Below are 26,199 nucleotides of genomic sequence, written 5' to 3'. Positions count from 1 at the left end.
TTCAAAAATTTTAATAAAATTCTTCACAAGAATACAATTATTTTCATAAATAATAACATTCTTCGTAAAAATTCAATTATTTTTATAAAATAATAGTAAAACTTTTTGCAAAAATTCAATTATTTTCAAAAAAATTTCACGAAACAATTATTTTTAAAACTTGAAAGAAATTGTTCATAAAATTCAATTATTTTCAAAATTTTCAATTAAAATTATTAAAGAAACTCCATTATTTTAAAAAAAATTCAAAGAAAAAACTTTAAAAAGAATTTTTAAAAATTTCAACAAAATTCTTCGCAAGAATTCAATTATTTTCCTAAATAATCAAATTCTTCTAAGAAATTCTATTATTATCAAATTTTTTTTACAAAATTCTTTGCAACAATTTGATGATTTTCAATACATTAATTTTTCAATTAAAAATATTCGAAAAGAAAAATTATTTAAAAAGTTTGGAAACCGGTATACAACTATTATTAATAATATAGATATTATTACGACACTAGTTTAATTACTAGTATTTTTTTAATTAATTTTCCTTTTGAATTCTACCAATTTTACCGCCAAAAAATGTAGTCTAATTTAGTCGGTAAATGAAATACCTGTGTTACCTGCAATTAAACACTTTGGTGACGTCATTTTTAGCAGCGACATCTTTACTTGAAAAGTGAAACAAGTTGAGAACTAACCTTAACTAACCTTGAAAAAGATTTTAAAAAAACCTGTGTGTAAACAATTATTTCCACGTCAAATGTCAAAAGTCGGAAAAAAGTCATAAAATTGTGGATAACAGTTTAAAATAAATCAGTAATCTATCATCAAAACATTTTTGGTGACGTACGTTAAATGAAAAAATGCATTCGCGCATGTCTCTCATTTAAATTAATGTTTAATCTTTGTGTTATTTCATTTTCAAAAAACATTTCATCATAAATACAATTATTAAAAATGTTCATCAAGCATGAATATTCGAAATTTTCATCATTAATCAAAAACACATCAACAAATTTTTTTTTGTTTAACCTTCAAAAATATGAGACTGACATAATCAAGGTGTTGTTCTTTTATTATAATCTTTAATTTTATCTTTAATAATTAGGTACTTATTTATTATTTCATTTTATCATGAATGAGTGCACGAACATGATTATATTATTTTCATTATCATTTTTTATGCTTTCTTTTTTTTAAATAATTCCATTGTAACAATCAAAAACTGCTTTAAAAATTGTAGGATATAATTTTTAATTTCAGATTTCGCAAAAGTTTTCAACGTTCAAATAAAGGAAATTTATTTTCTGTACGTAAATATTTTCAAAAATTACTACAGTGTATCAAAGAATAATGTAGATTTAACATTTAATTAAGAATTAATTGTTTTAATACACGTCAAATAATTTTTTTTTAATAAAATACAAAGTAAAAGTAACAATAAAAATATTGACGTTCATTTGAACGTTCAAAACTTCAGGAACTCAAATTCAATGATTTATGTATATTTTTCTTTATTTTTAATAATAGATTTAAAAATGGAATTAAGGTGCCAAATTCAATCGTACGCCTGGGGAAAATGTGGCAGTGACAGTATTGTTGCTAGTTTAATGAAACCGTCAAATCCAAATATTACAATTGACGAAAAAACACCTTACGCTGAACTTTGGATGGGCACACATTCAAATGGACCGTCACTTTTAAAAGATGAAAATAAATCACTAGACGACTATATTAAAGAAAATAAGCACACATTGGGTTCACTAGTTTTAGATAAATTTGGATCACAATTGCCGTTTCTTTTTAAAATATTGTCTGTTAATAAGGCATTGTCAATTCAAGTTCATCCAAATAAGGTGCGTATTAAAGAGAAAAATTCATTTTTATTTGTAAAATGTATTTTGTATTTTCAGGGTAGCCACATGTCAGTAAAGTCAGGAAAATGTCAGGAAATAAAAATTTTTGTCAGTGAAGTCAGGGAAATGACAGGAAAAAAAATTTTTTGTCAGGGAAATTAAGAAAATTGAGACTTTTTTCCATTAATTTTCAAAAATTGAGACTTTTTCGACTTTTTAATTAAAATTAAAATTAAATAATTAATTTTTTTACAATTTTTGAAAATCAAGTTTTTAAGATTTTTAATTGCAAATTTTCAAAATAATTGAATTATTAAAAATTTTAATGAAAATTTTTTAAATGTAAATTTAAAAATGAAAATTAGCTTCAAATTTTTTAAAATTCAATATTTTCAGTATTTTCAATTAGGGGAGATTGAGTAATTGTGGGCCACCTCAATTATTTAATAATATTTATAAGTTTTTATCATCCAATTTTTTTTTATTTTTTTTTGTTCGTCCAAAGTAAATTTTTTATTAGCATTTCATGACTTTACAACGTTTTACAATTACCTATAAACCGTAAACAAAAATCACCTGAAAAATTACATTCAATATTTATTTTGGGCATTCATGTTTTTATTGTTTTTACAAGGATTTTCAAGAATTAATTATGGAAAATATTTTTTTAATTATTGTGTGGCATTGGTACTTTGACTCCAAAAAGAAATTTTGCATTAAATTAAAATGAATAAATAATACACAGCTTTTTGTAAAATAAAGCATTTATGGAATTGTAGGCCACGTTTTTTGAGGAAGTATTTGTTGCTTGTTTTTGGTGATTTAATTAAACAATGCAGCTACACATTATTAAAATCACTAATAATTAATAATGTAAATAGGGTAAATCAGACAGTAGTCGGCCACTTAAGAAAATCTTTTTAATGAATATTGTTTGAAAATTGCAATTAAAATTTCTTCCACGTGTGATTATTCTTGGTCCTACAAAACTATTATACCAATCATGTTTACAAAAAAAAATTTCTTATTCGTTAACAAAATTTGCAAATAAACAAGTAACAATACGGCAGTAGTCGGCCACCTAAAGCAACCTTTTTAATTAACACTGTTTAAAAAGTGCAACTCATATTTTTTCCAAACTCTTTCAGATCATATTGTTCCTTACTATCACACAAAACTATTAAATTAATCATGTTTATGAAAAAAAATGTTATTCGTTAAAAAAATTAGTAAATAAACAAGTAAGAATACGACAGCAACCGGCCACTCAAAAACCGTACAAAAAATTTATTTTTCAATTACAAAAGCTTAGAATTCTTTATGACGACCTTAGAAATTATTAGTAACAAAAAATTAATTTTATCTCGTACGGTTTTATAGCTATTCAAAATTGAAAATTGGCCGACTACTGTCTGGTTTACCCTATCACTAATAATTACTAATCATAGCTATAGTAATTTAACAAAAACAATTCTACTGTAAACATGATGAATAAAACCATGATCCAAATTTTTAATTAAAATTCATCAAAATATTAATTAGTTTTAAAATAATTAAATTATTAAAAATGTTAATGAAAAATATTTAAACGTACATTTAAAAATGGAAATAATGAAAATTAGCTTCTAATTTTTTAAAATTCAGTATTTTCAGTACTTTCAATTACATGTTTCTCAAAAATTCAAATACATACAAAAAATAATAAAATTCAATAATAATTGTCGAAAAATTACATTAAAACATTTTTAAAAACTACTTAGGTAATTTTTCGAATTTTTTTATAATAATTTTTTAAGATTTAATTATCATCGAATAAAGCAAATAAAAATTTACTTTTATGGACTTAATAAGTTTCGGAGAAATCATGGTCATATTTACAATTAAAATTCTTTAAAAAATTTGATTATTTTTATTTTTTGAAAATATTATACGTTAATAAACTTAAGAAAAAAACAATTTGTCGAGTAGCCCCTGACATGCGCGAAAATATTTTATATTTTAATTATTGGACTTGATAAACTAACATCAAATTATATAGCTACAACAATGAAAATAGACCATGAAATAAAAATAAATAAAAAAATCTATTTAATATTCACAGAAATGTTTAATGTTCAATGTTCAATGTGACGTACATATACATTTTCTAAAGTGTCCGGACACTTTCAGGTTTTTTTTAGAAAATTCAAGTTTTTTAATAAAAGAAAATGAAAAAACTGAGTCAATATTTCAAAAATAAAAGTTAAACTGTAGTATATATAATAATTTGTAATTTATTTCAATAGTAAAAACACATTATTCTATTAGAAATTAAGAGTGTCCGGGGTTACCCGAATCTCCCCTACAATTATTATAAAAAATTGAATTTTTGTATTTAAATAATTTAATTCTCGAAGAACTTTCGGAAAATTATTTAAAATAATTGATTTAGAGATGAAGTTTAGTTGAAAATTATAGAAAATAATTGAATTCAGGAAGGGTTATTGTAATTATTATATTGTAATTTTTAGATTTATATTTACATTATATGGTAATTTTTAGAAAATATTAAAATCCATAAAGTTTACTCATTTTCAGTAAACTTTCATATTTTCCTGTAAAAAAAATTTTGTCAGGGAAAATAATTTTTATGTCGGTAAATTGTCAGGGAAATTTCAAGAAAATTGATAAACTGAAACTTGTGACCACCCTTATCTTATTTGTTTATTTAAATCTAGTATAAAAAGTAAAATTTATTAGATTTATTCTTATAATTTTCTTTTCTTTTTTTAGAGTGAAGCAGAAGAATTGCATAAATCACAACCGAGTGTTTATAAAGATTCAAATCACAAACCGGAGCTCGCTATTGCTCTGACACCATTTGAAGCTCTCTGTGGTTTCCGTCCAGTTTCAGAAATAAAAAATTACCTGAAATTAATTCCAGAATTGAGTGTGATTATTGGAGAAGACGTTGTTCTCGAATTATTTACAACAGTATCCGAAGGGCCTCTTAATCTCAGTTTAAAAAAGTGCTTCCAGAAACTTATGACTTGCGATGAAAATGTCGTTGCACAACAGTTAAAAAAGTTCATTGAAAGAGTATCCAGTATGGGTAAGACTTTTCGGTATTTTATTAATAATTTATTATTATTATTTTGTTAATTATTTAATAATAATAACAGCATTATTATTTTTAACTTACTTTTCGAAATTAAATTTTAAAGTTAAATATTTTTTTGTTTAAAACCAATATCAAATTTTGATAAATGAAGTGCGTGCTGATAAATGGGTACACGTTACAGATTCATGAAAAAATAAAAATATAAGTTGCACAAAATTAATTTCTAACAATACGATCTTCAGCAACATTTTAATGTTGTTTTCTAGAGATTTTAAAGCAGAAAGCATTTTTTAAACGAATTTCTTATTTTATTTCAACAATATTTTGACTTTTAAAACCGTTCTTATAATAAAATTAACTATATTGAAATATAAATAAAATAAGGTATTCAGAGTGACCGCTGGACCGAGAAAACCAGGAAATGACAGGGACTTTTTTTCTTGACGGGAAATTTTTCATTTTTTTTTTATCAAAAAGTGTTTTTTTTGTAATAAAAACAAGGGTTATTTTGTGAGAAAAAATGGAAACATTTATTTTAAAACCATAGGTTTAAAAGCCAGATGTCAAGGAAATAAGGAAATTCAGGGAAAAGTCAGGGAATTTTATCAAATAATTTTTGAAGTTTTCTTTATGACCGGGAATTTTTATTTAGGAAAAAAGCGGTCACCCTTTTATTATTGTGCATAATTTCAATACTTACGTAATAAAAAATATATTTAATATTTCATAGGCACATTCAATTTGAAGATTAGATATTTAAAAAATGTTTATTGACAAATAAAAAATAAAACAAAAATGCTCACCAAATATGAAAGAAGTCTTCGGAAATAAACAGTTTCGTAGATAAAAAATGCACGTTTTTTTTAAATTAAAAATTTTTTTTTTAAATATATGTGAATAAGTTTAGTATTTTTTGGTTACATCTTGAAATATTTTTGCATAAATTACATATTATGATTAAACCGTTTAAAAATGTAATATTATTAACTAGAAAATGAGGCTACTAAAATGATTTTGAATTTTTCCCCGCACTGATAGTACAACTTTAGTTAAGAATTTAAACATATTCTTTTTAATTTTATTTAAAACAAATATGTATGATAAATAAGCATTAGATTCAGACCTTTGATTTTATATTATAATAAGACTATATTAAAATTTTTTTAATTACTTAAAAATATCGTTATAAATTGAGCAATAGTTTTAACTGCACGGAAAAAAATATAATATTTACCTGGAACAACTACAAATTTTACTATAACCGAGAATTTCAGTCGCTTCAATTAATATTTTCACTATTTTAGAGAAACTTATCGCTGTTCCAGGTTCCGCGTAAAACTAGAAGACAAAATTAAATATTTTTTAATTAAAAATAAACTTATACTATATATACTTTACAAAAATATGTAAAAATTGATGAATCTTGAATGAATTTTTCGAAAAATGAAAACTCAACGTTGGTGAAGTTAACAACGTTGATTATCAACGATTGAAAGAAAAATACTATTTTTTACTAAGAAAACAATATTTTACGTTTACAAATTTTTCTTTTTAGACTTTTGGATCAAGAAACATTGTGAAAAATTTATTAATACTAAAAGTTTGAATAAAAGATTATTTATTCTTCTAAATCGTTAATTGTAAACGTTGTTAACTTCGTCAACCTAATTCAAGGAAATATCAATAAAAAATTTATGTCAATGGTGAGACAGGACTCCAAGTTTTAGAAGCGTGAAATCGTTTCTTTCAAGAGAATCACTCATAATAATAATAATTATACAATAAAACGTTTCTATTTTATTTATTTAAGTGAAATAAAGTAAAGTATTTTTAATAAATTGTTTTAATTAAATTTTTCAAATGAATTCAGGTCCAGTCATCAGACAGCTATTAAATTTAAATTTATTGGAACGTTTATACAGTGATTATCCAGGTGATGTAGGATGCTTTGGTATTTATTTTTTTAATTACCTAACTTTACAACCAGGTGAAGCAATGTATCTTGGTGCCAATGAGCCTCACGCTTATCTTTCAGGAGGTAATTATTACATTTTTTTAATTATTAAAAATTAAAAAATTAAACTCCTATGACAAAATGATTTATAAACTATAGGTACAGTCAACTGTCCATAATTCAACATTCGATAAATTGAATTTGTTTTCTGATCCCTTGGAAAAATGTTGGTACTTAAAACATTCGATAATTAAAACCCTCGATAATTTGAATTTCATCTATATCTCTTCAGATTCAATTTATCAAGAGTCGACTTTATTAATTTTAATTTGTATATTATTAAATGAAAAATATTTTTTACATAAAAACAATTAATTTCTTATCAAGTAAATGACATTATTTTTTCATCCACTACAGTAATTTTTGAAAATATTTGCACAGAAAAAAATTTCGTTTATTTGTTCATTCATAACTTTAATGAAATAGGAAATAAGATACAGTCGAGTCTCGATAAAATAAATTTCAAGGAACATAGTCAAAGTTGCCACGCAACCTGGAAACCTGGATAACCGGGAAAAATCAGGGAATATTGATCGTAATCCTGGAAAATTATTGTTTTCTAAAGCTTATTCTTATGATCTAAAGTTTTAATAAAATTCTTGGCAAAATTTCAATTATTTTCAAACAATTTCCTCAATTCAATGATTTTCAATATTTACTATTTTAATCAAATTTTCCAAAAGTAAAGAATTTAATTATTTAAAAAAATTTTAATAAAATTCTACGCAAACATTTAATATTTTCATAAATAATAAAAATTTCATAGGAATTCAATTATTTACAAATTTTTTTTATAAATTTCTTCGCAATAATTCAATTACTTTCATAAATAATCAAATTTTTTGTAGGGTTTTAATTATTTTTATAAATAATAAAACTCATCGCAGAATTTCAATTATTTTTAATACAATTTAATGGAATTCCTCGAAAATTCTTAATAAACTTATTAAAATTCATCAAAGAAATTCAATTATCTTAAAAAGCTTTGCTATAATTTATTTATTAGAATTCAAGTATTATTTTCAATTCATTTTTAATTAAATTTCATGAAACCCTGCTAAAAATAAAATCAGGAATAATGAAAAAACGTCAGAAATTTTGATGTTTTGTGACTACTTTGACGTTTCCTGAAGAATTTTGATGTTTTGTGACTACTTTGACGTTTTCTGATGCTTTTGGTTAATTCTGACTACAAGGTTTTTTATGCTCCTACTGTTGAATACTGATGTTTATGGATTGTGATTATTTCTCATTGAATTCATTTTTTTAATTTACAGTCCCCCACCGAAAGATAGTTGGTAAATGTAAAGTACCATAAAAACTTGAAATTTGTGCGTAGCCCTTTTTTCACAATAGAATTTTGGGTCTATTGTTACGCGCTTCGGGTCTTCAACCTGATTTTTATTGCTCAAAAGTTTTGCAATTTTAATATTTCAGGTGAAATGAATATAAATTCAGAATCTAGAAATCTTCACGATTGCAAATATCTAAAATTTATTTTAAAAAACATTTTTTTAAGAAAACTGTAACGTATCTCGAAAACCGTAATTGATAAATAAAAACTGATATCATTTTTGAATTTAAGTTCTAAAGGATATATTATTGTTTATATAACAAGAACATATTGTGAGAAGAATTCTAAGTCGATGAAAAACAAGTATAATGTTTAAATAAATATAAACATAAACAAATAAAAAGATTTCCCTTCAATTTTATGACGGTCAGTTGACCTTTTTCCAGGTAAAAGAGGGTGTCGACTTTGTATAAAAAATCTGACTACTTTTGAAGTTTTCTGATGAAAAATGACACAAGCCTGACGTTATGTGGCTGCAATCGTAACAAATGCAGTCTCAGAACGTCAGAAATTCTGATGATTTTTTTGTCGTTTTGTGACTTTATTTTTAGTAGGGAAGAATTAAATTATTTTCAAAAATTTTAATAAAATTCTTCATAGAAAATTAATTACTTTCAATAATTTGTAAAAATTCAATTATTTTTAATTATCTACCTACTATTTCAATAACATTTCACAAAAGAATTCAATTGTTTAAAAATAAATAAGAATTCAAATATTTTCAAAAGGAATAAAATTCTTTGCAGTTATTTAATTATGGTAAAAAATGTACAAAAATTCTCGTCAAAATATCAATTATCTTTATAAATAAATAATAAAATTCTCCAATATAATAAAAATTTCATAGGAATTCAATTATTTACAAATTTTTTCCCATTAATTCCAATTATTTTCATAAATAATCCAATTTTTTATAGAGATTCAATTATTTTTAATGCAATTTTAATTCGATTTTCTCGAAAAATGAAATTATTCTTAAAAATGTTATTAAAATTCTTCAAAAGAATTTTAATTATTTAAAAATTTGTTGATAAAGTTCTTTATGAGAATTCAATTCTGAGAAAAAATTCATGATTTAATAAATTATTTATTTTAGTATATAAATAATTGAATTCTCATAGAATTTTCTAATAAAAATTGATTTAAATATGAATAATTTCAGATAAAATTTTAGATAATACAGTCAGGTCCCCATACTGTTAGATTCCAAACTGTTATGTCCTCAGTAGTGTTATGTTTTTGCATAACCTCCAAATTCAGAAGTGTTAGGTGACGTCACGTTACGTCACCAATTTTCAGGGCCGTATTCTTAAGCCCAAAGAAAAGGGGGCATATACTTCTAGGCGAAACTTGAGGTGCGTATATATTTACGTTCCTGAAAGGTGCGCAGTAGGCATACTTTGAGCACATAACAGAGCTGAGTCTGGAGGAGTGGGAAATTTCTGGAAATGTAACAGTATGGGGACCCGACTGTAATTAAATATAAAGTATTGTAGCGTGAATTTTTAGATATAAAGATATAATTGAATTTTGAAAAGGTTTCAAATTATAATCTTTGAAAGTTTGGATTTTTCATACTTTTAACTAAAATTTAATTTATTTGAAAAAATTTAATGGAATTTTTTTTGAAATTATTTCAATTTTTTATTTTCTAATATATATTTAATTGAAAAATTTTGGAATACCTAATCGAAATTTTGTAAAATTGAATTGTAAACAAATGGATTTGAAAATTGTCAAAGAACATTTTGAAAAATGATTAAAAGTAATTGATTTAAAGAAGAATTTTAGTTGGAAATTCTAGAAAAGAATAATTGAATTGAAATGATGTAAATAATTTTGAAGAAGTTGCAATAACAATATTTTTATAATATAAAATAATGATTTTACCAGTCGGCCATCTTTAATTATTTATTAGAAAATATGAAGAAATCGAGTTTGCTACTCGGAATGATCAATATCTTCATGTTTTATAATAATATTTTTCTTAGAAGTTGTTGAATTTCAAAAAAGGTTCAGATATTTGAATTTGAAAATCTTAATTCTTATGGAAAAATAATAATGATTTATTTAAAAAAGAAGTAATAGAACATTTTTCTCAGTAATAATTTTTAGTCTGAATTAGAATATTCCTTAGAGTCAGGAAAGAAGTAAGAATTTTGTCAGGAAATCAAGGGGAAGTCAGGGGAAAGGGAAATAAAATTTTTGTACGGCAACTTATTAGAATTATTTAATTTGGTAAAATATAAATATAGTTGCAACCCTGATAGTAAAATTCAATTTATCAAGGGTTTTATTTATCGAATGATTTAAATATCAAAATTTTTCTTAGGAACCAGGAATAAAATTCTATTTATCGAAAGTTGGCTGTAATAAAATATTGATGTTACTGTGAACTCCCAAAACTTTAGGAAAATTATTTCCTCATTTTTATTTTAAATTTCGAATTTCTATTGAAATTTATTAAATTTACACAAGTTGTTAATTTACTTTATTTATATAAAATAATATATTATCAATTTTTTACCAGATTGCATTGAATGTATGGCATGCTCCGACAATGTTGTGAGGGCTGGTCTAACGCCCAAGTTAAAGGACACTAATACTTTAATAAATTTGTTGAGTTATAAATGTGAACCAAGTTCCGCGAAACGTTTTCAACCATCTCGAGAGGACGACTGCACGGAAGTTTTCCGACCCCCTGTACCTGATTTTGCAGTATCAAGAATAACGGTAATTTCATTTTTATTTTTAATATTTTATCATTTTCACGAGAACAATTGAATTCTTGTCCGTGCGTCACGATATTAAAAAAGGGTATATTTTTCATAAATATTGCACTTAAAAATTAACAACTAAATTGGACTTTCCTTTATTTTCTTAAATATCTCTTTAAAAAACAAGGTTTCCACAAATTAGAGAAAATGAAATGGGCCAAGGAATTTCATCAAATGTACTGCAAAAATTAATCCTGGAATTAATACGAGAACTTTATTTTTTGGTGTCCAACAATATTTTTGAAAACTTATAAAACTTAATTTCTTTTCACCTTAATAACTTTTTAATGAATTTTAAAACAATGACTAAAATTTTTATTTCTGTAAATAATTAAATTTATTTTCCATAATGACTAGAATAACTTTCTTAAAATTAATTAATTTTCATTAATATAAAAAAGATTTTAAAAATTTATTAAATTAATTGAAATTTTGGGAAATTTTATTTTAAATAATTTAGTTTGTTAAAGAATTACATTAGAGATTTAAAAGAAAATCGAAATCTTAAAGAATTTTATTAATTTAATAATTGGTAAATTATAATTGAATTGAATTTTACAAAGAGTCAGAATATTTTATTGTGAATCTGTATTCATAATGTTTATTAGTGTAAAAAGAAACATTAAAAGTCTTGAATTGTGTATAGAATAATTTAATTACGAAAGAATTACAATTAGAATTTTTATTAATTAGCTAATTTTAAAAAGATATAAATTAACATTTTTTTTAAATATTGAATTTTCAAAAACGTTTTTTTAATATTATTCATAAACAAGTTATTGCAATTTTTTAAAATAGTTGAAATTTTCTACAATTCTAGGGGCCGTTCAAAAAATACGTAACGCTATTTTTCGGAAATTTAGACCCCCCCCTCCCCCCATGTAACGCAATGTTGTATACATTAGCGGCATTTTTTCTGCTGACCGTAACAAATAGCTTGACCCCCCCTCCCCCCAAAAAGCGTTACGTATCTTTTGAACGGCCCCCTATTAAAAACAATAGAATTTTTTCGAAATTTTAAAAAATAATCAAGGGAAGTTTGCCACAGTAATCAATTTTATTTTTAATTCTATTTTAATTTTTTTATGAATCAGGGAAAAAGTCAAAATTCTGTCTGGAAATCAGGGAAAAATTAAATTAAATTTTTGTGGCAACCTTGAAAAAAGAATTCGCTATAATAATTAGAAAAAAATATAAAACTTTATTTAATCGTACTGATGCACGAACAGAATGCCCGCTTTTTCGTGGAAAAGCCAATTAATAAACAAAATTATAAATTATTTTTCCTAATTTATTAATATCGTAAATAGTTGATTAAACATTAAATTAACTATTAGTAAATCAGGGTTGCTGCTGGTCAGGGAAGTCAGGGATTTTTATTAAAAGTACTGGAAAAAATTAAATTTTTTAAATTTATAAGAAAATTTTGGTGTCTTTTTTGTTTGTCTCATAAACTATATGAAATTACCACGAATTCTAATACAAATCCTACAATTTTTTCAATTTCTGACAAAAATTTCTTTTTAAATAACTTAAATCTTGAACAACTATCATAAAATAAATAAATTAGTTAATGAATAATTTTACTTAAATATCTCAAAATTAATTCAATTTTAAAAGAATTGAGTTTACAGTTTTCATAAATAAATGAACTTCAAACAGTTTTAATTTGAAATTTTATAAAATTTCAATGTTGAATGAATTTAATTAGAAATTTTAAAGAACTTATATTTTGGAAAAAAGTTTAATAGTTGAAATTCTTCTGAAATTAGTTAAGTTTTTTAAATATTTTTATTAATGAAATAATTAATTAAATTTTTTAAATATTTTTTTAATTAATTATTAAAAATATTGGATTTACGGAAGAATTTGTGTTAAAAACACTAAAAAAAATTGAATTTTAAAGAAGTTACAAATGATTGTAGAAATTCAATTATTTTCAAAATTAATAAAATTCTTTGCAAGAAATTTAATTATGTTCAAAAATTTTTAGAAATTCTAGTCAAAATTCCAATTATCTTTATAAATTATAAAATTCTCTCCGAAATTCAATCATTTTCCAAACAATATCTCCTATTTTAATAAAATTTTCCAAATGAATTCAATTATTTAAAAATTCTTTTTATAAAATACTACGCAAAGATTTAATTATTTTCATAAATAATAAAAATTTCTCAGGAATTCAATTATTTACAAATTTTTTATAAATTTCTTCTCAATAATTCAATTATTTTAATAAATAATAAAATTTATTGCTAATTTAAATGATTTTTAATACAATTTTAATCGAATTTCTCAAAAGAATAAAATTAGATTCTTCAAAATTCTATTAAAATTCGTCAAAAGAATTCAATTATTTAAATATCTGTTGATAAAATTCTTTATGAGAATTTAATTTTCAGAATTATTCAATTATTTATTTTTGTATTTAAATAATTGAATTCTCATTTCCGAATAATCGAAATTCCGTAAAATTGAATTCTGAAGAAATGGATTTGGAAATTCTTAAAGAACTTTTTCAAAAATTATTAAAAAGAATGCATTTATAGAAATTTTGTCTGGAAATCAGGAAAAAGTCAGGGAAAAGTATAATAAAATTTTTGTAGTAACCCTGTAAATACTAATTGTTAATTTTTATTATTATTTTTAATTTGAAAAATAGTAAATTGATTTTAAAAACTAAATTCTGTAAACTATGAGTAAAAATTAGAATAATATTTCTAAAAATTTGGAATTAAAAATTCCTTATTGTAAAAATATGGTTTTGCATAATTATAATAATGATTTATTTTAATTTTTAATTCTATTTTCATATAATTATTTTCAAATTGGAATTATAGATTCCCCCTGGTAGAGCATCTTATACATTAATTGAAAGATCAGTGGGAAGTATTTTAATAATAGTGAACGGAAAAGCGGAAATTACGTTTTCCACAACGAAAGTACTAAATCGTGGCTCAGTGATTTTTATTCCAGCAAATGAACGTGTATATATGAAAGTTTTATGTGGCTGTCATCCCATGTTAATGTTTCAAGCCTTCGCCAATGTTTAAAATATTTATTTCATACTAATCAAAAAACAAGAAAGTTTTATCGTCCGTTATCAATTTTAAGAAGACAACTTTTCGAGAGGAAAATAATTTTTACAATTTGTCTTCCGAAAAAAATGATATTTTAAATGATATTTCTGCCATACTTTTTATAAAATTTTACAGATTTTTTATTTAAAATTTAATTTTACAAACTTTTTATTATTATGCTAATTTGTTATGTTTTGTCTATTATAAATTAAAATGTTTGTATTTTAAAAAAAACTGGTTTAGGAGACATAATTATGTTAAGAGTGATTTTTGAAAATTGTACTATTGAATTTTAAGAGCAATCGATGCAAAGAATAAACAATAGAAAAATGATTAATTTTTGTTGATGGAGTATTTTTCGAATGGTAAGATATGAACGAAACGATTCAATTTAAAAGAGGTCATTTATTTTTCTTTAATATTTTTTTTTCTTTAATAATAATTACAGTCTTATAAAAATAACGATATTATAATCTCTTTTTTTCCTAGAATATAGAAGAGAAAATGGATTGTTAACATTTTTTTTTAATATATTATGTCACTAGAAAAGGCAATTTTTTTATTTAATCTGAGTCATCTTTGGTACTGCTTTCACCAACTTTTTTGTCGTCTTTATAATGCCTATATTCTGGTTTCAATTCCCACATATTTCGATGCGGATTTTTTAAATTATAGTTACATACTTCGTTTAAAATTTCTTTCAGGTACACCTAGAAAAAATTGTTTTGTTTTTATTGTAGTATTTAGAAAATAGAATATAGATAAAAATTTCTAATCCATTGAAAATGGTACATTTTTTCGAAAAAAAGCTTTTTAGGGAAAAAACTTACAACTGGCTGTCGAGTGATTTTCACTAAATCTCTAATATTGTAATATTGATGTTTTTCGAAAGCAGCAAACAACATGTCCAAGACTGCTTCCTTGTCTCCTCTCATTTTCTTTCCTTCGGCCTTCTTCTTCTCTGCATATTCAATCTAAAAAAAATTATCAAATACTTTAAATATTGTCATATAAAAATAAAGAAAACATTAAAGTTTTTTAATTAAAATTAAATTAATTTAAAGAATTTAAAAACAACTACTTACGTTGTGCTTATGATCAGACACAGGTTTGAAATTCTGAACAACTCTGTCTAATTGTTGAACTTGTCTTCTGGGAATAGAAGCTTTCTTAATACTTTCTTCCTTAAGTTTCATATAGACTTTGTCAGCTGAAATAAAAAATTAGGTACTCATTATAATTTTTTAAAAAAGTGTTTTAAATTACATTTTTCATTCCAGTTTTAAGTGTATAAAATTTTTAGTATATTTTACCAAATGGACGACAATCCAATTTTTGAACTATTCTTCCTTCCATGAAAAGTTTCTCTATTTCTGGAACAACATCTTCTGATGTGGCTGACTCTGAAAAAAAATTAAATTATTAAATTTTCTATCAACTGCAATTAATTTATGTTTATACTAATTTTTCTAAAGTTTTGAACGTTCAAATGAAGGAACATTTTTTATCGTTTTACTATTTTTTAAATATTTACTGAATGAAATAGAAAATAATGTAAACAAAAATAATTAAGAATTAATTTTCTTAATATTAAAAATAATTTTCTAATAGAATACAAAGTTTCAAGAAAAATATCGCCATTCATTTGAACGTTCAAAACCAGAAACATACTTACTGGGAATATGAGAAAAGACACCTAGTGTTTGACCAGTTACACTCGAAACATCTAATTTAAGTTCTTTTGGAATTTCTTTTTCCTCTGCATCTTTCATTACCATCACAGCTTCAGACAAACTCAAAGTGACTTCAGCTTTCTGTCCAGGTTTTCTAGCGAAAGAAAAAAGTACAATCAAATTAACAATTTTATTTACAGTTTTATTTTTTCTAAATAAAGTTCTATTTTTCATTTATTTACGAAAAATGTGAATTAACTTATGTACATGGGACAAAAAATTACAATATTAAAAAATATAATCTTTTTTTTTAAAGAGAGGATACCTACACCGATATTTTTAATTACAATATTTTGAAAATAAAACATTGTTTTTAGACTGAAAATCCTAAAAAATACAAAAAAATGATGATATGAAATTAAGTAGTTAGAAAAATAAACGAATGAATTTTTAAATCAAAAATTGTTAAGGGAATTTGAACCATTATGACGTCACATATTTAGAACAAATGCTTTGAACAAACTGTGACGTCATAATGGTTCAAATGCCCTTAAGAGCAATTATTTTTTTAGCCTAAAACAAAGTTTTATTTTCCAAAAAATGCTTCAAAAATTGTAAAAACTAATTTCTTTATTTGACAATTTTTGTATACATTCAAAAATATATTTTCTACAAAATTACGAATGGATTTCAAAATTTGACAATTTTTAAGAAGAATTAAAATTTGTAAAGTGTCAAATTATTTTATGACCATTTAATTCCTCACAAAAAATTACCATAAAAATAATTTTATGGAATATTTAAATTATTTTCTCGGCACAGTTAAAAATACAGGTGTACCCTTACCCTTAAAAAAATAAATAAAATCATGAAAAATGTGAATTAAAATAGGTATAAACAATTTCACACGAGACAGGAAAATTACAAATTTAAAATTATATTAGTTTGTTAATAATTTATGTTTACTTACTTGTTTATTTTCAATTTACCAACTTCTATGTGTCCTGGAGCTTTTTCCCATTTATTAGCTACATATTTTGGAATTTTTACTAACCAAACACCTCGACCTGCATTACTTAAATCTAAATCTTTCTCTAAATGTTCTGAGGACATTATTCTGCAAACTAATTACCTATTACTGTTAAATCAAAATTTAAGTACTTTATACAAAATTAAATTCTAATTTTCAGAAATTGCAGCGTTTTACATTCGCTATCTGTCATTCGGAACAGAGTTGGGTAAGTAAATTGTCATTTATTATATTGATAAAGAATACGTACTTTCTATTAGTTGGTGACTTTCCGGAGAGGTTGTCCACCAATCAAAGGCACTTTTGGATAGGTAAAGGGAGTGTCATATTTTAGAGGTTTGACTTGTAATGTAGATGGAAAGAATTGTGAATGAGGCTTAACTCTGCTAGACGTAAACTAGCGCTAATTTACGCTTGTTACATGTGGTAGTTTAAAATTTCCAGTGACACAACCCTGGCCTTTACTCTTCATTCGGTGTTGACGTCACATTCGGCCAAATTCGTTAACGCTCGAGTGTTCCGATCTTCCCCGAACGGGTCAATGTCTGGGAAGTCTTCGAAAAATCCGTGATTGGTGTGGTGTTCCCGTGTACGGTGAGGATGTTTCCGCGTTGACCTCGCGTGGTTCTTTAGAACGCAAATTATCGCGTTCGCGAGTGTGAACAGTGTGTCTGGGTGTAAGTACATCCAGAAGACGACGTCGGAAACGTCTTTCACTTCCACGTACCTAAACGGTATACTTGTCGAGCGTTACATTTCATGTCTGTCGCCTCCGCGTAAAAAAAATGGTATACGTGAGCTCTGAATGCAAACGCGACTGATAGGATAATAAAATACAAGAAATCCCGAGTGAATTTGGTGAAAAAATAAAGAAATAACAGAAGTGCACTGAGGTGTACGAAAAGGAAGCGGAACCCGATTGCAACGAAAGATTCATGGAGGAGTGGAAGGGATCATCGTAGAGATCGCGCCGCGAAGCGCCAACGTGATTTCCATTAACCTAGTGTGAAAAAAAGAAGAATAATAATTTCTTTTTGTATTTTAATTTCAATATACGCTTCTGCGTGATTGGAGCCCTGCTGGAAGCGGCGACGTCGCCCCAAAGAAACCCAACCCAGGCCAGAGTGAGAAAGAGGGAGAGGAACAAAGAGGAAGAGAGTGGGACAGGGAGTGAATCCGAGAGAGAAAGATAGAGAAAGATCGTCGACTGTGCTATATAGCAGACGTGCTTGCTTTACGAACCGAATCAAAAACGTTGACCCTGCTCCCCTCGCGGTGCACCCCTCTAGGTTATTAGGGACCGCTCCTGCTCTGCGTCGACCCTCCCCAGGAAGAATTTCCGTGTCTCGGGAGACTTCCTCTATTCATAATAGTTGAATTCTTTCTTTGGAAAATTTGTGAACAGTGATTTACATAGCCCTTGAGGAAAAGCTGATTCTTCTTTGAGTGGCGCGACAGAATAACGGAACACGGGGCGTACGCGCGATGTGAATATCGTGCTGTCATTGATGTCCGAGGTGGTAACGAGGTATAAGGAATCTCCACGCGTACTTGCGTGTCAGGATTTGCACGTCGAGTAGTCGTGGCGAGTGCTAACCGGTATCAAAAACAAGTGACAGGTCAGATATCCAGAAGGCCAAGTGCCTGGTGGAGGAGGACAAGTCAGGATGAGCGGGCGACCGAGGACCACCTCCTTCGCCGAGGGGAACAAGCCACCTGCGAATCCCCCGTTGGGTGGCATGAAAATAAGCAGTGAGTACCTTTAACAACTTTCCTAACCTCCTATATAATCAATTGATTCGTGTACAATTCTAACACACTTTATCAAATTAAAACCCCATCCTTTCGTTTTTTAATCTTTGCTTTCGAACTTTACGCGCCTAGACGCCTCTCTAAGGTCCCTGCTTCTTCCAACAATCATCACCTGTCAAATCTTCCTTACCGACCAACTTGGGTCGATTCAATGTCTTTTGTTTCTATACCCATTGCTCTGATTTAACATTATTTTCAAATTCTTTTGTCAACTCATCATCTTTGTTTAAAATTGTCAACAAGGGCATGTCGACAATTTTATGTTACTAACCATTGTCATCCAATTCATTCTCGTAAGTCGGAATTATTTAGTGGGCGAGTAATTTTTCTTACCTCAATATTCGGAGAGGAGAGGACAAGCAGTAAGTTAATGTTTCATTATCATTTTAAATATCTAGTGTACATTTTCCAACAAACGGGTGCATAATAGTTTCTGCTCAAACTATTTCCTGCAAAGTCATTGATAATTGTTTGCTTGAATGTTTAACGCTCTTTTAGTGACAAAATAGTAACTATATTATCGTCGAGTGTACATAAAAACAAGATCAAGAGATAATGGTATGTTTTTGTATATTTCATAAATTTTGAGGTTATGTAATGTTTCGGAAAAATTTTTTATTTTCTCTAAAGAAAATTGTTTTCTTTCGTTACTTTACACAAATAAAATTTCTATTTTATTATTATTATTATTATTATCTCAGGGTTGTCATGCAACCTGAAAACCTGGAAATGTCAGGGAATTTTATAAACCTTGAAAAAACCTGAAAAAGTCAGGGAATTTTGATCGGAATCCTGGAAAATTATTATTTTCTAAAGTTATTGTGCTTATTCTTGAAATCTAATTTTACTTTTAAATATTTTAAAATTAATTGAATTTTAAAAGAGTTGCGTTTACAATTTTCATAAATAGGTGAACTTCAAAAGGTTTTAATTTGAAATTTTAGAAAATTTCAATTCTATTATTTACAATTTTTTTTTTTATAAATTTCTTTGCAATAATTCAATTATTTTCATAAATAATAAAAATTATCGCAGAATTCCAATTATTTTTAATACAATTTTAATGGAATTTCTCGAAAAATGTAATTAATCTTAAAAATTTTATTATAATTCATAAAAAAAAAATTCAATTATTTTAAAAAACCTTTCTATAATTTATGTATTATTTTCAAAAATTTTAATGAAATTCTTTCTAACAATTCAATTTTTTTTCAAAGTAATTTTAATAAAATTCTTCGTAGAATTAAATTAATTTCAATAATTTATCAAAATTCAATTTATTTTTAATATCTACATATTTCAATAAAATTTCATAAATGAATTCAATTATTTTAAAGCAATATAAGTAATAGAATTCTTCACAAAAATTCAATTATGGTCAAAAGTTTAAAAAAAATTCTCGTCAAAATTTCAATTATCTTTATAAATAATAAAATTATTCTTCAAAATTCAATTATTTTCAAAAAATGAAATAAAATTCTTGGCAAAATTTCAATTATTTTCAAAAACTTTTCTCAATTCAATCAAATATTTTTTTTTACAGAGATTCGATTATGTTTAATGCAATTTTAATCTAATTTCTCGAAAATGGAAATTATTCTTAAAAATTTTATTAAAATTCGTCAAAAGAATTTTAATTATTTAAAAATTTGTTGATAAATTCAAAAGCAAAAAGTCAGTCACTAATTCCAAAATAGTAAACATTTTTACTAATTTAAATTTAAAGAGAAAGTATTATAGCGTGAATTTTTAGAAATAATTGAATTTTGAAAAGGTTTCAAATTATAATCTTTGAAAGTTTGAATTTTTCATACTTTTAACTGAAAATTGTGTAGATTTAGTTTTTTTTAAAAGTTTAATGGAACTTTTTTGAAATTATTTCAAGTTTTTATTTTCTAATATATATTTAATTTTTGAAAATAAATGTAAAAATTGAAAAAAATGATTTTTTTACAGGGTCTATACTGTGTATTTTGAATTTAAAACAAATTAATTTGATTAAACTTTCTTTCTTTCTTGAAATAAAATAACTAGCTACTTTTTGTTAGCTATTAAAACTTTCCCCGAAAGTTATTTTCGCCCACGAGAATAGAACAATAGGAGTGTGGCGTTTACCCTCTAGTACACTCTCGTGTTTAAACGTCATTCATTTAAGACTCGTTTTTAGAAAATTCTTGTCCCTAAAAGTACATCAGTGTATTTTTTTTCGTAAGTGGTGTGCATAAAAAGTTTTTTTCACATGCTTAAATTATCTTAAATTACTTTTATTATTTGAAATTTTTCTCGTCTTTGCAATTTCCTACTCGTTTCCCTTCCATAAATGTCAAATCAAATCAACTTCAGAGTGAAAATTTTTGTTGAATTTTCCAACACGAACGATTCCAATTTTGTCTTGTAAGAGTGTTCGTGTGTATGTGTGTGTGTGTTTCCCCCCCATTTCTTAAGGCATAATCTGATCATGAAATTGCTGGAAATAGATCTTTGAATGACTTCCGTTTAAATTGAGATTTGAGCCGTGTGAGAAAGAGAAAGAAAATGAGCAATATCACGAAAAAAGTTTTCTTGCGGGTGATTTTGCTTTTTATTCTCTTTTTTTTTTTTTTTGTGAAAAAAAACTCTTTCTCATTGCTCTATTTAACTTCTCTTTCCATAAGAGTTATATTTCTACACGATGACATCGAAACTTTACTTGTATGTGGTGACACGTCCACGTGCAAGTGAATCGCCGATGGAAATACAACGACGGTACATACTTTGTGTCCGGTTATCCCTTTTTTCCTCTCTCTGTCTTTTTTATTTCCGACTAGTGTTTATATGCCAAATGGCGCAAGTGAACCGTGACGTAAAATGAGAAGAAAATTTTATTTTATCTATTTCGTTTGTGATTTGAAAATTTGTTCGCAACTTGATTCATTTAATTCTTTCAATTATTATTATTATTATTATTTTGAGTTTTTTGTGTAAAACTTTTTAAAATCGATTTTAATATTTTTCCAAGTAGTTTTTTTTCTGGAAATATTTTTTCTCTTTAGTTTTTTTTAAATCGATTATTTTATTTATCAATTATGAACTATTAATTTTTACTGTTTTATAAACTGGAAGTAAAAATTGAAAAAAATGAAATTGAATAATTCAGTGGAGAAGAAATGATCAGTTATGTTTTTTTTGTAACTAATAAAAAGGAGAAAAATAATTACGCTCCTGTGGTAATAAACGTCAATATTGATATCTGGTTACGACACCTTTTAACAAATAAGTCTTTATAAATATATATATATTTTTGATTGAGTAGGTATTAACTGTATGCGATGTGTATTTATCATCATCCCCCTTCATTATTAAAGTTGGGATTGGTCAATATATTCATCTGTGAAAGTTACACCCTCTCTTTGCATTTCTCTTTCTCTCTCTCTCTTTCTCTCTCTCTCTCTTAACACTGCACTGATGTTCACGAAATAAATATTTAATTGTAAACCTCTTCTCTCTCTCACTCACTCTCTCACTCTTTCTCTCAGTGAAGCCTGCGCTTCTTCGACTTTTACTGTTTCTGGCACGCTCGCGCACTGTGTGCTTCTATGAATCCATTGACAAGAGCAACTTTTACTCAGAAAAGTTCATTAGTCTCGAACTCAAAGACTTAAAAGATCTGAACCAGCAATTACAACAATAATTGTCAACTGCAAAAATAATGACACTCCTTTTTCTTCTGTCAATTTGTACTTTTCAAGTTATTTAGCGAGCTTATAATATACGGAGAAAATATTACTCTCTCTCTCTCTGTCTCTCTCACTCTCTTTGCTTGACAACAATTATATTTGCGGAACAGTACTATTTTTCTTACTTTTACAACAAATTTTTTTTTTCAAACAAGACTTTTTGGAATTTGTACACGAAACTATTATTTAATTTTATTCTTAGGTATTATTATCATTATTAGTATTTTTATTATTACCTTTATTGTTTGAAATTAAATTTATTAAAAATAATGTTTGTTGTTAAAAATTTTTTAAATGAAAATAATTCATTTCATTGGAAGGAAAATAAAAAAAATTTTTGCAAAAGACAAATAGCAGTAATTAACAGCCAATTAATTTCGATTAAAATAGAAAATTATGTAAAACAGATTTATAAAATGTACTATTTAAAAAATGTTTGTTCAACACAAAGACTTTTTTTTTGAATGAATGAATCATTTCTTTAGTTAAATGTTCAATTCGTTTAAAATAAATGTTTGTCTTTTAAAAGCACACACGAATTTATAAAAGGTTAATGATTTTTCTTTTATTCCCTTTTCTATTTTATACGCTCTTGTTTTACTGTTTAAATTTATTTTTCATTACTTACAGTTAACACTATTATAATTTAAATTATTTATTTATTTGAAAACCATTTTACAATATTTAAGTTTAAAATATAATAATAATAATAGCGAAATTAATTGTTATGTAATACAACAAATAATAATTATAAATTATACAATAAAATAACGTTTTTACTAAAATTTAAAAATTTAAGAAATCAAAAAATTTAATTTGTTAAAATTTAGTAGAAGCAAAAAAAAAATTTTCTTTGATTTGTATACGAACTTTCTCTTTATAAATTTACTGCTTTTTTAATTTATATTTTTTTAACAATTCATTTCCAAATAATCGTTTTGTTATTGACATTTTCATGCTTTTATCTATGAGCACTTGAAATAGGTCAATATCCTGCTGCTTTATCGACTTTCGTCCTCGACATACATGAGAGCGGTGTGAAAAATGAAAAGAAATTTTCAAGACAAATTTCATTTTTCCCTATTCTTTTAATTAACACTACTTTCAGATATTTCACTTTTCCTATATTATTTTTTCTTCTTCTATTTTTATTATCGTGTGTAGACAATTTATTTTTACTGGAAAAACAATTTTTTTATTTATTTTTCTTAGAATTTCTTTACATATACAATTTGAACTATTTCTTTTTAATATTTAAATAATTTTTCATTTTTGGAAAATATTTCTTTCTATTTAAATAAATTTGTTAATTCTCAATTAACTTCGTTAAAATTATTGCAAAAAGGAATAAAAAAGAATAATTATTAAATTATTTTTTTCAGTTTTGTAAACGAATTCGGGTTTTAAATTTAAAAAAAAATTTATTTTTAGTAAAATATTGAAGGGAATTTAAATTTAAAGGGTTGTAATCTTTTAATTGAAAAGTTTTATTGTTGTCTTTTATTACTTTCAATGTGAAAAATAAATTCATATATGTAGTTATGTTGGCCAATGCAATTTTTTGTTTTTATTTTTTATCGTTTTTTTTCCAGTGTTGCCACAAGTTAGGGAAATGACAGGAAATTTTATCAAAAGTCATGGAAAAATATAACAATTTTAAAACTCTAATTATTTCTTATTTTTATAAATAATTAAATTTATTTAACATAATAATAAAATTCTAGAAGAACTATCTTAAAGTTATTAATTTTAATTAACTTAAAAAAATTTAGTTAAAAAACAGTTGCAATTTTTAGAAATAATTGAATTTTAAAAGAATTGAAACTAAATTTTTTGAAAAAATTTCAATTGCTGTGATGAATTTAATAATAATTAAATATTTATTTAGAAAATTATTTTACTTTTAAAATAATCTAATTTAAAATTCTAAAAAAATTTATTCTGAGAAATTTTAATTCAATTCAATTCATTCATTCATTGAATTCAATTGTTTTTAATTTGAATTTATCAAATTAATAATTAATTGAAATTTTTAAAATTTTATTGAAAGTAATTAAATTTGTCAAAGAATTTCATTAGAGATTTAAAAAAAGAAATCACATTTTTCCTAATAGGAACAAATAATTAAATTTTATTTAAAATTGTAACAAATTTGGGTTTTAAAATATTTCAATTCTACTACTTTTTAAATGAATAATTTAAATTTAAATAAATAAATTTAGTGTTAATAAATTAATAATTTTTATAGGGATCATGGAAAAATCTAAATTTTGTCTGTAAATGAAGAAAAATCAAAATTTAATTTTTATGGCAACTCTGTTTTTTATTTTTTTAAATGAAATACTCGAAAAAATTAATAAAACAGGTCAAATCCACTTAATTAAGTTATAAATTTTTATATGCACACATTTTGTGCTAACAATTTATAGGTTCTTCCATATAAAATATTTATTTTATTATTTTTTTATTTTTGACATTTAGAAATTGAAGTAGTTTATTGAGTTAAATATTTAATTTTTGAATTCACGGGAAATAAATAATCTAGTTTTATAAATAATATTATATAGGCTGATTTTATGACAAAGATCTACTAAAAAAGATCGAACGTGATAACATCAGTAGGTTTCCACACGCTTTTAGAGTATTATGCTATTCTTGAATCATTCATGTATTATAGTGAAATGTATATGCGTTTTCCTCGAGTTGGCCTTGCATTTGTTAACACTAAAAGAGACCACCATGAGGTACACTTATCGTATGTGTGTTCAAAAATAGAAACATCCCCCTTTTATTTCCAACTAATTACCATATTAAATCTCCTTTAATACCCGAGTTAGAATAAAATCATTTTTAAACAGTTTTTTTCTATCTGTTTTTGTGTTTTCAGTATAGAGAAATTATTTATAAAAAAAAAAATAAAATATCGTCACTTTTGTATATTTATAATATTCTTATAATGTTAAATTAAATTAAAGGAAAATTAATTCATATGTGTCTAAATTTAGAACAACTATTCAAATTATTTCAATTCTCTCTTTATCTTTCTCTTTCTCTATCGGAATCGTAACATAATCCCACAGTGACCCTGACCCCCAGAAGGAAAGATCGGATTTTGTTCACTCATGCTCAAGGTTTATCTTTTAAAAATCTATTTTTTTGTAATTGCGATATCATAATTTATTTCCATTTGTAAGGACTTTTTTAATTTTGAAATTTTAATGAAATTCTTGTGACTTTAAAATTCTCAATGTTCAAATGTACGATTATTTTTTGTTAGCTTCTTCAAATTATAATTTTAGAGCAATAAAATCATTTTTTAATATTAATAAAATTAATTCTTTACTATATGTCAATAATTTACTACATAAAAAATAGGTCAACTTCATAATTCGATTTTAGGTTAAGTTATACTTGAATCGTTTCTTATTTTGACAAAAAATTATAATTTTTATTTAATTATAACTTTTCATAGTTTTAGAATTATTTACAAAATTAAATTCTACACTGTTTCAAATTGCATTTAAAATTACCTATTGTTGAATTATTAAAATACTGTTATTAGAAATTATTATTAAAGTTACTGTTTTTTTAATTCAAAAGTAAAAAATTTTCAATTGGACTAATTTTTGTTTCGATTGTTTATCGGATTTATTAAATTTTGATTGAACAAAAATTAAATTTTTAATTTTAATTAATATATTTTATTAATTTTATTAATTCCTCTTTTAATTATATAATTGTGAGGGTTTAATTTACTATATAGATTATAGAAAAAACACCTTTATTTGTATTTTTA

At 24.7% G+C, this 26,199-nt stretch overlaps 3 protein-coding genes across 7 annotated transcripts in view; 2 read left to right on the top strand and 1 right to left on the bottom strand.

Moving 5' to 3' along the window:
* The first annotated feature begins 662 nt into the window (after positions 1-662).
* Positions 663-14,505, top strand: LOC122497616 (mannose-6-phosphate isomerase). Of its 4 annotated transcripts, none has more exons than XM_043604843.1 (7): positions 663-837; positions 1,255-1,300; positions 1,522-1,847; positions 4,620-4,938; positions 6,818-6,985; positions 10,846-11,048; positions 13,933-14,505. In XM_043604843.1, exons 3-7 carry the CDS (start codon positions 1,530-1,532, stop codon positions 14,143-14,145), a joined length of 1,221 nt encoding a protein of 406 aa, XP_043460778.1. In that variant the 5' UTR covers positions 663-837; positions 1,255-1,300; positions 1,522-1,529; the 3' UTR covers positions 14,146-14,505. The 4 variants fall into 4 exon arrangements, with proteins under 4 accessions (XP_043460778.1, XP_043460779.1, XP_043460780.1 ...); XM_043604845.1 differs by lacking the exon at positions 663-837 and adding an exon at positions 844-1,053; XM_043604844.1 differs by lacking the exon at positions 1,255-1,300.
* A 52-nt stretch (positions 14,506-14,557) lies between these two features.
* LOC122497618 (general transcription factor IIF subunit 2) lies at positions 14,558-17,092 on the bottom strand. Its single transcript, XM_043604847.1, has 6 exons — positions 16,816-17,092; positions 15,848-15,999; positions 15,486-15,575; positions 15,258-15,382; positions 15,003-15,146; positions 14,558-14,882 (listed from the first exon to the last, which is right to left on the bottom strand). The coding sequence occupies exons 1-6, from the start codon at positions 16,956-16,958 to the stop codon at positions 14,736-14,738; spliced, it is 801 nt and encodes a 266-aa protein (XP_043460782.1). The 5' UTR covers positions 16,959-17,092; the 3' UTR covers positions 14,558-14,735.
* Positions 17,093-17,375: 283 nt separating this feature from the next.
* The window catches only part of LOC122497615 (glycogen synthase kinase-3 beta), a 71,240-nt gene continuing 62,416 nt past the window's right edge, over positions 17,376-26,199 (top strand). Inside the window, exon 1 of one of the 2 annotated variants that reach the window (XM_043604842.1) lies at positions 17,376-18,627. In XM_043604842.1, the coding sequence (XP_043460777.1) occupies positions 18,543-18,627 (85 nt within the window). In that variant the 5' untranslated portion in view covers positions 17,376-18,542. The remainder of the gene's footprint in view (positions 18,628-26,199) is intronic. The other variant, XM_043604841.1, reaches the window with a different exon arrangement.

The sequence above is a fragment of the Leptopilina heterotoma genome, unplaced genomic scaffold (assembly GCF_015476425.1).
Source record: "Leptopilina heterotoma isolate Lh14 unplaced genomic scaffold, ASM1547642v1 Lhet_135, whole genome shotgun sequence".
Lineage (NCBI taxonomy): Eukaryota > Metazoa > Arthropoda > Insecta > Hymenoptera > Figitidae > Leptopilina > Leptopilina heterotoma.
Note: the sequence above shows the minus strand (reverse complement) of the source record. Positions and strands in the feature narration are given on the sequence as shown.

Excerpts from the sequence above, each read along its gene's own strand:
- LOC122497616 (XM_043604844.1), top strand. The coding sequence starts at position 1,530 with ATGGAATTAAGGTGCCAAATTCAATCGTACGCCTGGGGAAAATGTGGC. Across the intron at positions 1,848-4,619 it reads TTCAAGTTCATCCAAATAAG|AGTGAAGCAGAAGAATTGCA; the intron begins GTGCGTATTAAA and ends TTCTTTTTTTAG. Across the intron at positions 4,939-6,817 it reads TGAAAGAGTATCCAGTATGG|GTCCAGTCATCAGACAGCTA; the intron begins GTAAGACTTTTC and ends AAATGAATTCAG.
- LOC122497618 (XM_043604847.1), bottom strand. The coding sequence starts at position 16,958 with ATGTCCTCAGAACATTTAGAGAAAGATTTAGATTTAAGTAATGCAGGT. Across the intron at positions 15,147-15,257 it reads TGTCTGATCATAAGCACAAC|ATTGAATATGCAGAGAAGAA; the intron begins GTAAGTAGTTGT and ends AATTTTTTTTAG. Across the intron at positions 14,883-15,002 it reads AAATCACTCGACAGCCAGTT|GTGTACCTGAAAGAAATTTT; the intron begins GTAAGTTTTTTC and ends AATTTTTTCTAG.